This window comes from Chaetura pelagica, unplaced genomic scaffold (genome assembly GCF_000747805.2).
Source record: "Chaetura pelagica isolate M959 unplaced genomic scaffold, ChaPel_1.0 scaffold531, whole genome shotgun sequence".
In the NCBI taxonomy this organism is placed as follows: Eukaryota; Metazoa; Chordata; class Aves; order Apodiformes; family Apodidae; genus Chaetura; species Chaetura pelagica.
The window spans coordinates 4,133,530-4,147,614 of NW_009952362.1; the positions used below are offsets into that span (position 1 = coordinate 4,133,530).

Here is a 14,085-nt window from a genome sequence, read left to right on the forward strand (position 1 = left end):
TAGAAAAATGTTACTTTAGGACAATAACAGGATTTGGGTAGATATAGCATGAACAAGAAAACTCAATAATATTTCAGAAAACAAGGAGATTACTTCTATATTTCAATAAACAGTTATTGACATGTTACCCCATAATTCAATTTTATGTCAGGTTGCACAATGAGACATGCAGGTAATTAATGTCACATACTGGCTGACTGATCACACTTAGAGGGAAACAATATGGAAACAGCATCAGCAAGGTAAATTCTGGTGGGGCATGTGAAGTTGTCTGCCCACATACGTTAAACAAATGTTAACACTTTACAACACATTTTATTCTGCCAGTACCTCCCTTTCTTCTGACACAGCCACTCCTCTTCCTCCAACGGATGCCTGCAACTTCCCAGTAACCTGCAGCTGAGTCACCAAACAGCCCTTTCAAAAAAAAGCCACTCTTAAAGAGCCAAGATCAACCTCATCCTGTAACTTAGTTCCCAATGTGAAAGTTTTACCTTTCTTCAAATGAACAAATTCTGCTAAATCTCTGGGCTGCTCCTAGAAGCAACAGCAAAGGGCAATGCCTACATGCATGGTATCACCCAGGGCTCAGTCTGAGTCCTGGAAGACCTGAAGAAAATGTCTTTAAAACCATACCGTCTGGAGGGTAACTGTTTTTAGACCCCCTAAAGGCATTTTGAATGTGTTGTCTAAGCCCACACTCTTAAAGAAATAGGTGATGTTGTAGCCTCTTGATGCAACATGTTCTGTGGTATTAAAATATTTTCTCAGCTGATCTCCAAATAAATGTTGGGCTATAGAGGGTTCCTGAAACAGATGTTTAAATTAACACGAGCTGACATTCAGTGAATCCATTGACTAGCATGTCTAATGCAAACACAGCTGGAAGAGGGCTGCAGATCCTGAAAACTTCTTGCACTACTGGCCCCATGAATAACCTGCTTGGAAGCAGGGCCATTGCCAGCTGCAACACACACTGCTTTGAATCCCTCAGCATCTGCAAACAGGGTGTACCAGAGAGATAAAACCCAGCTAACTGCAACATGGATCACATTATTAGCTAACAATTAACATGCCCCTCCCCAAGTATTTTATTGCCTGTCATTGAATAGAGCCATTGCCTTCAGGTTGTTTCCTTGGCTGTTAATTCACAGCACATTCCCATGCTGCACCCACTCATTAGTGGCCACTAATTTCCCCCCCTGGATTACCAAATTAATCATGATCTTTCTACCACTGTAGTACCCTTCAGCTGCAGGAAAATGGCAATAGTCCAGGAGTAAAGCAAGTTCAGGAACAAAAGGTTTTGCCCTTACTTTTCCATGAAAAGCACTGAAATATTAATTGTATGCTATGAAACCCATTTGGAAAGGCCCACTGAAGGTCTGTCTCTCTCAGATGTGTCCCTTTCATAAAATCATTAAATAGTTTGTGTTGGAAGGGACTTTAAAAAGTCATCTAGTTCAACCCCCTTGCAACAAGCAGGGACATCTTCACCTATATCAGGTTGTTCAGAGCCGGAGAGGTTTATCTAGTGTAGCAATCATTTGGCAGACCAGCCAGGAGTCCGTCAGGAGCAGAGATGCAGGTGGAGTGCAGCAGGGATGAGGAAAGAAGCCAGCATGCAGCCAGGCTGGCTGAGGACAGCTGTGAGTGCCTGCTGTTGCTCTGCCCACACTGGTGCTGCAGGACAGAGACAGAGAGCTCTGAGGTTTGCATGGCAGAACAGACATCAAAGCACCACAGAACCTCCAACTGAGTCATCACAGTGCCCTTCAAGAGAGCTACAGCAATTTGTTTTTCTGGCTCTGAAGTTTTCCCATGAAAGCTGCCCATTTGTTATAAAACATCTTAAAACCACGATGTATACCCCTCCAAGGGCTGTTGGAAAGTTACCACCACCATCAGCCATGAAGGTGGCACACTATTTTCACCCAGGAGGAGCCGGTATTTCCAAGTGCTTGCTCCTCAGCACCCCTGACTGATCAGTTGCATATTTCACAAAAGCACTCATCTTGCCAAAATAACCTCATTTACATGCTAAATGCCACTGAACTAATTAAATGTCCCCCATGAATTCTGGCCTTCTGCCCTATGATTTGCCCTCTTCTAATTTATTCTATGTTCAATGCCCATGTAATTCTTCAGAGATGACTTTTTCCTTCCAAGTAAATGTCCTTGTGCTCTTATTTCTAAGAATAAAGGTGAAATCTGGCAGAGTCATGTTTCTGAGAATTCCCCAGTAGTGGAAAAGTAGCTGAGGGCGAGAAAAGAAAGGAAAGAAAACTGAATCATGAGAAATAAACAGCAAGAGGGACTTGGGGAAGGGAAAAAATCAAGTAAAAACCAGTAAAACTGGAGTTTTATGCTGGAAATATACTTTTGTTGTATTTGGTAATTAAAAAAAAAATAAATCAGCTTAAGGTTACTTCCTAGCATCAAACAGGGGGCAGCAGTCCCTGCTCTTCAAGGTCAGCTAATGCCAGTCTCTCTAGTGCTGGATGAAACACCCACTGCTGCTGCTTTGTAATTCCCTAATGGATTAAGCATCACATTTCACAGCTCATGTGTCTGCTACCCTCTCAAATCTTCATTTGCTCCAGCATGGTCTGCCACTGTCACATTTATTACAGGCGCATGTGGTGCCTTCCATTGCCTTTTCTGTCTGCCTTTGGCTTGGACTCCAATTTGCACCATGGCATTGCTGCTAATGTAAGTACTCCTCACAGGTTTAACAAGGAGAGAGAAAAACAGGAAGAAAGAAGTGAGCTGTCAAGAGAAAGAATTTACTTCATTTGGATCAGTTGGTGGACAGTGTTTTATGAGACTGATGGTGCCCCCTGGTTCTTTTACCACAGCTTTTGGTTTTATTCCCAAGTGTGAGCAGATCACAGCGATGCTGTGGGAGGATGCTCTCCTCTGTCCAGCCATGGGCCCCCCTGATGCTCTCCCTGGGGAAGAGCAGAGACGAATGAGCTGGGCTGTGAGTGACCAGGAAGGCGAGAGAAAAAAATCCAGGCCCATGCTGCGCTGCAGAGCTCAATTCCTCAGACGGTCGCTGGGGAGCAGCACAAAGAACGGAATTTCAGCTTTATCCCCCTCTTTCAAGCAAGAGATGCAACGAAGAGCAGGGCAGCGAGCCAAGCAAATAACACAGCTCCAGTAACAAGTGAAATCCAACCTGTCTTTCTCTGATTGAGGAAGCCCCACTGGGATAAATGTCCCAATCCATCTCTTCTTTTAAAGAGGTGCTGAAAAGTGGGTTAGATCCTGCTGCCGACAGAGCTGCATTTGGGGAGGTCTCTGCTAGGAGCTGACAGATGACTGGAGTGAACAGAAAAAATAAATTTTGCTTCTCACAACAGAGTTCACTGAAATCACTGCTTCCCCGCAGGGAGGAAGGTGCTGGGCAGTAGGGATGGGCGGGAGGCAGTAGGAGTTGGTACATTTAGAAATTCAGGGTCAGTCCTGATCTTGCTGAGTTCAAGCTCCAGTCACCCTTGTTTGCATTTGTGTCCTTGTGTTACCTTTTCCTTGGGTGCCCTGCTGGTCTCTTTTTCCGAGATGGTGAACTTTTTTCCTCTTCCATCTTCAACAACCAATATAATGTACAGAAGGAAAGGTCAATAAAGTTAAATTCAAATGCCAAATGGGAAAGCTTGGAAGTTTTAAAAACTGTTTGCTTTATGTAAGCACTTAGTGGAAACCAGCACAAACAAGTCACTATCTGTTTTGAGATACCAGAGCAGATGTGACAGAGTGGAAAAGCCTCTTCCCTGCCAAAGTATTTGGAGATTTGATAACAAGGTGCCATTGTACAACAGTGGGGAAAGGTTCAGAGCAGAAAGGGGAAACAGGCATCCAGACTGTGCAGGGCTCTGCCCTTGCTGGCTACAGCTCAGCCACTGAAACTCACACGCACAGACAGTGGGTAGAGCTGGGCTGGATTCAGTGGGAAGGCAGCTACCTCTTCTGCCCAGTGCTCCTCTCCTGCAAACAGGCACAGCCCATTTTGTCTCTCCTTCACTTCTGCCAGAGGACTGTTAGCTCCTAGATTGTCTATGCACTTCTGGGGAGAGCATGAAATTCAGCATCCAAATGCACTTTTACGCTCTGAACCAACACGTGACACTGAAGTACAAGAGCTTCAACTTCTAATATTTGTACTAACAAACTTTCAAGGATTCCTGTGAATTTCATTCATCTGTGTGGTATTTCCCCTTAGATAGTTTACAAATACTGAGTGTTTTGCAATCACAACTGAGTTGGGATGGCAGATACCGAACAGAATTTCAAACTGCATCATTCTACTAAATCCCTTAAAATATGCTCTTGTTCTGATTCTGAAGTGAGAAGGAGCTGGTTTTCTGTAGCTTAGGGAGGACTGGGAAGTTTGGGCTGCATTCTCTTGTTCTCAAAACTGACCTGCTTTTTGTCCCCTACCAAAGACAAGTCACCAAAAATTATTCAATAGGCATCACATCAAGGCAGTAACTGTATCTCATGACATGGTAACAAGTCTCCTACGTGATCTGCCTAAAGTGGTCTTCAAATTCAAAACAGTATCAGTAAAAATCAATCCAAATTTTCATTCGGGAAGTATCTGATGTCACACTATCTTCAAAAATCCCCAAACTTAAGTGGCAGCTTATCTTAATAGCCTTTACTAAGCACATATGAGAAGACAGGTTTGATCAGATAAGAGAAATGCTCTAACCATCCCAATGACACCTTTGTTCCTTTCTCCTCCCCATGTTAGTATCAATTGTTATTTCACATCAAGGTTTACAAAGAAACCTGGCACCTTGAAGTTCCCTTTAATTGTCCATATGCTTTTATTTTGCAATGTCTTCAGACTTGTCTTCCCAGAAGCCTCCTCAGTGGTGACCGTGGGCCATGAGTGAAAGCCGCTGCTTTCATTTATCACAGCCAGCTGCAAACCCATTGCCTAAATCGGCACAGCCAGTGAGCTGCTTTCCTCCTGCTCCCTTTCCTCTCCCTCTCCCCTTTTCAAACAGCATTGCTTTTAGCTCATTTATCTGCCTATTGGGGTGATACGTAATCAGAGCAGGAGTCCTGATGGGAAATACAAAGTGATTCTTTAGAGTGGTTGGCTTTGAAAACCATTCCAGGCGCTGATCAAGAGAGTGTTACAGACACTCCTCTCCTTTGCTTTGCCTTCCACCCCGAGTCTGCCAGCACTAGACAAACTGAAAGAGCCTCTGGGATGTCCACAAGCCACTCTTGCTTCAGTAAAATCTGACTTTATGTCCACATGCAACACTTCATACAAAGGTAAGGACACAGACTGAATCATCTACCCCACTGTCCAGAGGACTCAGGTTGTTTTTAATACAGAGACTAAAATCCCAGTCTATTGCTTTGGACAAAAACACAGATTTGCTGTAGTTTGAGCCACTGCTCTAAGCCAAAATAACAAATGCTTTCACTCATGCATCCATAATGCCAGTGCTGCCAAACAGCAGAAAAAAACATTCACTCCTTCCTTATGAAAAGTGGAGCCACTCCCTAAGTCCCAATTCATTACACATGCTGAAATCTGGTATTTATCATAGGCCTGTCCTCCCCAATGGACTCAACCTGCTGTGATCAGAGAGCATCCCTTGGAACAGCCTAGACATGGGAAGAGAAAATTACCCCCTATAAACCTTTCCACAGAATTCTTAAATGGTCTTCCACATATGCTTATATGGCTTTCTTGGCAATCTAAGCAATCTTATCCTAGTATTAATCTTCCTTCTTTACAATAAGGAGAACAAAAATAACAACTTCTTCCGGAGTCTGGCTTCTGAAAAGACATTTTTCCATATGAAGGAGGCCAAGTAAGTGGGTAATGTGGAGATCTAACATGAAGGTAGATGAAATGCTGCAGAATTCAAGTCTACCCACAAAAACCAGCTGGTAGAACTGCAAATACAAAGCAGACAGAGGGAGGAATGAAAGCAACTGGTGCACTGACACAGGAATACCTACAGCAGAGCAGGCAACTGGAAACAGACTCCAGCACACAGATACAAAAAAGGAACCCAGCACAAAAACCATTCTGCTTTGCTGACCAAAGCGAGCCATCAGCATCTGCTACAAATCAGGACAGCATTAACTGGGTCAGTCTAGCAGATGCCAATGTCAGTGTCTTCCAAGATACATCATTTTTGTGGTTAGTTTCAGAAATAAGTTTGCTTTTAAAAGCAAAAAGAAAAAAAACCCAGCCCTTCATTCTGGATAAGAGGGCAGAAACTGAAAGCATGGCATGCAGAGCCACAAAGAGGCACCAGGTGTCTCGCACCTACCAGCTGCAGTCCAGCACCACCAGCACACTGAGAGCACACACACATTTCCAGCGGGAATATTAATTCTTGAAAATGCAACTAATGAAGCAAGAGGATGTCAGAATGGTGATTAAGATTTTTTACTTTGGGATGCTTACTCTAGGCCTTCATACTTGGCGCAAAATTAGTCAGGAAAACCAGCTGGAAGTCCAAAAATTCATGCCTAATCCCTTAACAATTCAACTGATAGAAGCATTTGCCTCCCAAAATGAATCCTCAGAGCTGCTCCGAACTTTACAAGGCATTAATTCAGGCTTGGCACTTACAAGGCCCATAAAAGATAATTTTTCACACACCTTCTCCAAAAAGGAGTGGAATCCCAGGAATGAGCATGCCAACCCAAGACAGCAGTTCTTGCAAGAAGGAGAGCTATCATAATCGATTACATAAAATAAAAACAATGCCATGTTTCAGTGAATGTACTGAAAGAACTGTGAAGAAGAACTTTCCTCCCATTGACACAGTTATTTCTCTCAGAAGACAGAAATAAAACAAATTGCCTTCACTTTGCAGAGCTCATCACTCAAAGACAAGGATCTGTGTATACTTACACTGATCATTAAAGAAATGTTTTCCTGACAAAAAAGGACATTGAAATTTTCAGATGAGCTATTCTGAGGCGCTGGGGGATGATTCTTTACGCATGATTCAACTTTTCTAAGTCCTAGGAGTTTGGAATGGTTCTTATTTTAGTTTTTAAAATTATACTAGTGTGCCTGCATGCAATCACATACTTCAGTACCATAAATACCAAGCAGATACAGAAAAAGCAACACTGATCATCTGGTAGGATTCAGTGGGGAAAATGCAAAATGAAACTTACCTTTCTGCTGCCAGTACTAATATTTGCATTTCTTGCTTTTCCAGAAATCCAGTAACAAACCTGTACATCCACACTGCAAACCCAAATGCACTGTAGGAGACTACATGGACCACTTGGTGCTTTGACCACATGCTGAGACTTTGCACAACCAGGATGGCAAGAGCAACCTTATAGCAGCAACACACACAGAAAATTAACCAAAAATACCACATACAGGTTTCCTGCATTAGCAACTACAGTACTGAAAAGAAATGTGTTTTACTCAGAGTATTCCTGTAGGTTCTTTATTAAAAACAATAATATTAAAAAACCCCAGAAAACCTTGAGTGGAATGTAGGTAGCAATACCTTTTATAAAACTGAATTCTCCAAGTACATATGATGCAAGAGCCCAAGCCAATCCTCTTTCATGAGGTAAATTTTGCTTATGAAATTTAAATTTGCAATTGGCAGTTCTGCCTCATGAAATAAGCTTCTCCGAAGCCTGAATTGACAGCATGTGCCATAAGCTTAGTTTTGTCTCCTTTATTACATTCACTTATTTTCAGAAATTTTTAACCTGGAGGTCGTTTCTCCCCCAGCAACTGGGCATCTCCATAATCTGAGGAAAATTAAGAATGGCAAAAAAAGGAGTAAGATAAAAATAACCTGAATTATGCATTCCTGGAAAAGTTAAGTTATGGGAAAAATAAGTAGTAGGAACATGAACAAGCAAGGTGCCTTTTTTTTTTCCAAATTCAGCACTCTCAGAAGAGTGGGAGCTTAGTCCTCCCTAAAGAAAGCTCTGTGGAAAAAGGAGATAAAACACAGTTCAGAGGAAATCACAGTTCCCATTCCAGCCTACCTCTTTTGAAATATACATTCTTCCTTATATTTATTTATGCCTAATATTCTCAATCATCCAGTCTCTGAAATGCTTCTCCATCAAGCTTCTGGCTCTCCAGTCACCAACATTTACAGTAGGGATGATTTTCTGTGGCTTCAGCCATTGAACAAAACGCTTCATTTCCAGGTAACTGCTGTGTTCACTGTAAGGAATCCCTGAAATTTAACAAATCACAGCCATCTATCAGACTACTTGGCTTCTTTCCAGAACACTTCTGCAAACATTCCAGCTAAGACATACTTTAGCTAATTTTTTTTTTTAAATTAATATTGGAGATCTAAAGTTTATATCTGAGGTAAAATGAAAACCTAGGTTTTCCTTCTGGCACAATTACCTTGCTTTAAGTTACCAAGTCATTCATCAGTTCAAAGTGAGTGACACTCAGCATTTGGTTCAATGAATGTTAACACTTCAAGAAATTCAACTCAATGCACCAATGAGGACTGAGAGGAAGACCCACAGTCTCTCAAATGACTGAAGTATGGAATGAAATCTTGGCTCTGGAACCACACTTCCAGCATCAGTCAGGCCAAGATTTCACCCCCAAAGTCTCTATGTATATCAGATAAAAGCCTTTCTTTTGCAAGAGGATAGAAGCAAAATGTATGTAAAAATTTGCATTTAAAATGTTCTTGACTACTCAGTGCACAGATCTCTCCTGCAGAGATCCATCTGTTCAGTTTCTCAACAAGTTATCAGAAAAAGCATTTGTTACAATAAACAAGAGGAGTTTCCAGAATAAAAATACGGAAAGCATCCACACAAAATTAATACACTGAATCTTTACCACTCATACCATATATGGTGATTTTTCCTCTTGTTTGAGGTTTGATATCCACCAGAGAAAGGCATGAATCAGAGTAGGTCCATCCAGTAGGTTTGAAAGCCAGAACTTGATCAAAATTATCAGAAAACTTATTCAAGTGATCTTGCAAGCCCTGTGAAAAGAACACAGTGTATACTTAAACTCATTAAATAGCTCATTACCCCAAAGGTTAGAGATTTCATGATGGACAAACTTCAGATTAATTTTATTATCATGTTTTGATACGAAATTATCTTAAATGCCACCTTTCTTTAAATTATTAATCATAAACATTTACATTTGCAGAGTACCTTGTACCTCAGGATCTCAATTGCTTCATCTGAATAAGCACATATGAACAGCTAAAGCTTTACAGATCAGAACTCATACAGCATAATCACATCCTCTTTACACATCTTGCTCCAAGTCATTCATTTCCTCCTCTCAGTTGGAAGTCAGCTCTCTGCAGCTGAGTGGTGATAAAAGATGGTGAAAGCCTACTTCAGTGCAAAATCATCTGGTTAATTTAAAGTGCCACTGACATCCTGACATCTGCTTATGCCCAGAAGCTCTCAGAGTTAATTAAGCAAGCTACCCAAAAAACTGCAGCAAGCCAGTGCATGAACTGAGTATTGCTCTGAGCACTAAACCGTGTTTCACCCCATCTCCATACATGATAGGAAGGAAACCACCTCTCATCTCTTCACTCCAACAAAAAATTACTTGAAAAAGTTTCCAAGTTGGCTACGTTAGCCTCCCATGCTGTTTAAGCTAGGATCAGGAAAAGGATGAGAGGGAAGTATAAAGAATGTACAATCCTGTTCCTGGATAAAGTGAAGTCAGTATTATTTCAAACCAAAAACAGAAAATCAATTTTGTGTCCTGTATAAAATCTTCAAGGCACATTCTCCATTGGAAAGTGCTATAAGATTTTAGAACTCAAAATCATGACCTGTATTTCAGCAGAAGGAAGAGAAACACAAAATAAAGATTGCCTAAAAAAAAGTGGGGAGACAGGGGTAGATAGGCTGTGATTGAACACTAACCAGTCAGATGCTTGAAAACTATGAAACAAGGAAGTAGAAAGCTCTGTGACATGGCCACACTTAATAGCACCTTCAATACAATGTCCAGCAGCAACACACAGAATCCATCAAGCTAGGTACATGGAAGAAAAAAAACAACCCTACCACAAGTTTCATTCATCAATAGGAATCATGACTAGCTGCCATGCCTCTTAATATACTGCAAATTTTCAGTCCTCACTAAAGATATAACTGTAGCACTCTAATTCTCCTTCACAATTCGTTTTAGAAAGATTAACATAGCTTTAGGTAATAATTCATATACCTGCTCCCCTTGCTTTAATTAAATCTAAATACAGTACTTCAAATACAATGATTATTGTATTAACCAATGCTAATCTGCTTTCAATTTTTGCTATAAATCAAGTGTGCAACATTAATATTAAGGATGTAATTTTAATCTCATAAAAAATGTATTAGTACATTTCAAACACAGGTACTTTTGAAAATCTCACCTCAGTGCTAGTACAAGACACTACTGTGCTAAGCAACACAAAAGAGATGCACAGACCACAATTCTTTGGAAATCTGGAGATCATGAAATCACTTATTCTGAGGATGCTGCGAGTTTACAAAAATTATCTTTCAATCTGTCAAAAAAAATTCACTGATGCACCTGTTTTTCATAGTGGATTTAACACAATTATGGTCACTATTAATTTTTGTTTGCTTCGGTTCTAGGCAGAAGGTACCAACATTAAACTCTGGCAACTAGAGGAAAGACAGAGAGAGATTTCTGTACTTTAAGTGCCTGAAGCTTTTAGGTGAATGAATCTCTGCTGAATCAATACAGTGCTTAAAAATGATACAAGAACAGCTAAGCTATTTGTTCAGAAATAACAAAACAGCTGACTCTAAAATGAAAAAAAACATGCCTGATATTAATCCTGAAAAGCAACCCAGAGAAAAGCAGATTTCAGATAGCCCCAAATCTGGAATTAAACAGCTGGAAGATGGCAACAAAGGCAAAATATCCACAACATAGAGATTGCAAAAATACTTCTAAAATTCCTGAATATGCATGCAAAAAATTATCAATGTTATATAAAAAAAAATTACAATGCTTTCCAGCAGTCTTAAGACTCAATGATCAAGAAAAAAAAAAAAAAAAAGGCACCTGAATACAGCAGAAAGCCTGTGAATAAGGAAGCACATGCAGCAGAATCTCACAACAATGAGCTCTTTTCCTTTTACTTGTGGCTTAATGGAAAGCTGTGGACATCCAGATTTAGTCTTGGGAGCAGTCAGCTATGGGAACATGGAAGCTTTCCTTGGGCACATACAGTTAGTTGTATCAAATTACCAAAAATTAGCTCCAGTTGTGGAAAGCAGAAGTACCTTATGTAGCTCTGCCTTTTTTTTTTTTTTTTTTTTTTTTTTCCTTCTTCTCCAGAAACAGACCAGAGTACTTTTTCAAGAATAGAAGGTAGAGGAATCATGCTGCAGTTCTTAAAACTATCTAGCCTGGAGCACAGACAGGTCTGGTGTTCTTTCTATTAACAAAGAGTGTAACAGGAGCAAAAAAGGATATAAAAGAGGGTGTTCTAGGAGGTACTATAATATACCATCAAGTTTTGGGTATTTGCATTCCACTAAAAAGGCAACTGATGGACCAGATCATAGAAGTACTGAATTTACTAAATAAGAAATCAATCTGCTTTTGACTGAGAAAACTCCCATGAGGATTTCATGGATTTGTAGGTTTGCAGCTGAAACTACACAAGCAGGATTAAAAAGCAGGAAGAAGCAGGATTGTGTTTTTGAATAGGGCTAGGGATCAAAGAGAACAGAAGAGGTAGGAGAGACCCAAAGATGATGAAGGCATTGGACTTATGATGCGGATCACTGAATAATTCTGGCTTTTCCAGTAATGAGACAGTAATTCAGGACAAAACACGTATAATCCAGAAGAAGACAAAAACATGCAACTGTAGCTGATGACATCTACATCTACAAGGTCTGTAAAAACACAATTATATCATTCATCATTCTTCAATTAGAATGAGATTACAAGGGATCAAATAATTTATTCTTGAAAGTTCTATCCTTTCCGGTGTCAAGTTCACGGATTCTGCTGGAGCAAAAATAACATAAATGGCCATACAAAATAATCTTTAAGCATTTAATATTTTCCACATTCTACTGATATCACATTCCATAGGGGCATTCATCCAACCACTGGCTGCATCCAGTGTTTAGCATCCTGGATGTCTTCTTAGCCTGCCTAACCCACATGGACACAAAATCACTAATGCTAGCATGAGACCACATTTCAGAAACTTTACACATGAAGCCAAAGCCTCAGTACAGAGAGCCAAGCCTTGAATCTTTTCCTGCCATTTCCAGGGTTCAGCCATTGCTTCTGTCATGCTGTAAATTTGTCTAGAAACTCTTATTATAAACTCATAGAATGGTTAAGGTTGGAAGAGATCTCAAAGATCATCAGGTTTCAACCTCCCTGCTATGAGCAGGGACACCTCACACTAGACCAGGCTGCACAAGCCTCATCCAACCTGGCCTTGAACACCTGCAGGGACAGGGCTTCCACAACCTCCCTAGGCAACCTATTTCAGCACCTTACTACCCTCATGGTGAAAAATTTCTTCCGATATCTAACCTAAATCTACCCTCTTTCAGTTTAAAATCATGACCCCTTCTCCTATCTCTACCCTCTCTAGTAAAAAGCCCCTCCCCAGCTTTCCTGTAGCCTCTTCAGGTACTGGAAGGTCACTAGGTCTTCCCAGAGCCTTTTCTTCTTCAGGCTGAACAGCCCCAACTCTCTCAGCCTGTCTTCATATCATTGCTGCTCCAGCCCTTTGATTATTTTCATGGCTTTTCTCTGGACCCTCTCCAACAGCTTCATGTCCTTCCTGTGCTTGGGGGCTCCAGAGCTGTACACAGAACTCCAGGTGTGGCCTCACCAGAGCACAGTAGAGGGGCGAAATCACCTCCCCGGCCCTGCTGGCCACACTTCTTTTGATGCAGCCCAGGACACAACTGTCCTTCCAGATCCCAGCGCACACCAGCGGCTCATGTCCAGCTTCTCATCTACTCCCACCCCCAAGTCCTTCTCTCCTCAGGACTGCTCTCCAGCCATTCTTCCCCCAGTTCTCACATGATACCACTGCTCTCAGAGAAGTGCAGCTATTGAGACATCCTTGTGGTATAATCACACCCTCTGCCTGAGAGTCCAACTATGTGAGTACTACATGACAGAGAGAAACACGTAACAACCCAACAATCTGCAGAAGAAACTGACATATATTACTGTTTAGACAACAAAACACATTAAAAATAAATGCATACACATTTCCATTACACACTTTCTGCCCCACCATGGAAAAGATTATAGAACAACATTAGAACATCAAGATACTAAGTTTATCTCCTGCAGCTCCTATCTACATTGTACAGCCTTTTTTTCTCCTTTTTAGGTCAACCCTGACCTTGGCTGGTCCTGCAGCTAAATACCATCTTGCTCTGAAGGATTTGCTTGAGATGGCACAGCAGGCCTGAAGCAAAGCATGAGAATGAATCCAAGTCCATAAGGCCTAAACAACCACGGCTTTTCTCTTTTTTTGAGGTCACCTTTCATCTAGAGCCTGCTGCTCTGCCTTAATGCCATTCTGTATTTCGTAGTCTACTTAGAGAAACTTTCTTTCCCCCAGAAATTAGTTACCTTTCCTAACTAAGAAATACCCACAAAAACTCTCAACCACAAAAACCCACTGCCTCAAATCTCAACTGAAATGCACATTTGTAGTAAACTTAAATAAAATAATGACTCAAAATTAACTGCTTTACTTGCTTTTGCTACAAACATTAGAGAAGATTGCCTGGAAAAACTAAAGCATGTGTATATATGAGGTGTTCCTCAATTCACTCAATGTTTGTATTTGTGTATGTGTGAGTTTTCACTGCTTTTCAAGTATCCTTATCTCCATGTAAATCTTGAACACAGAAGGAGAGAATATTCCTTTAAAAGATTAAAATACGATGATACATACATGGAAGTCGTACTAAGAGGAACATGGAGAACCTTATTCCCTTTTTATCAAACACCAGACTGGAAGTCGGCCATGAGTTGAGGCTGCCTCAAAACAGAGAAAATGACAGGCAGAAAACCCTTTGTCTTTC

The 14,085-nt window shown here is 40.9% G+C and overlaps 1 protein-coding gene across 1 annotated transcript in view; it reads right to left on the reverse strand.

Annotated features, from left to right (window-relative positions):
* Positions 1-7,943: 7,943 nt before the first annotated feature.
* The window catches only part of DCLRE1A (DNA cross-link repair 1A), a 17,221-nt gene continuing 11,079 nt past the window's right edge, over positions 7,944-14,085 (reverse strand). The window contains exons 8-9 of the mRNA XM_010007922.1: positions 8,855-8,996; positions 7,944-8,213 (exon numbers count right to left, since the gene is read on the reverse strand). Coding sequence (XP_010006224.1) covers positions 8,047-8,213; positions 8,855-8,996 — 309 coding nt within the window. The 3' untranslated portion in view covers positions 7,944-8,046. The remainder of the gene's footprint in view (positions 8,214-8,854; positions 8,997-14,085) is intronic.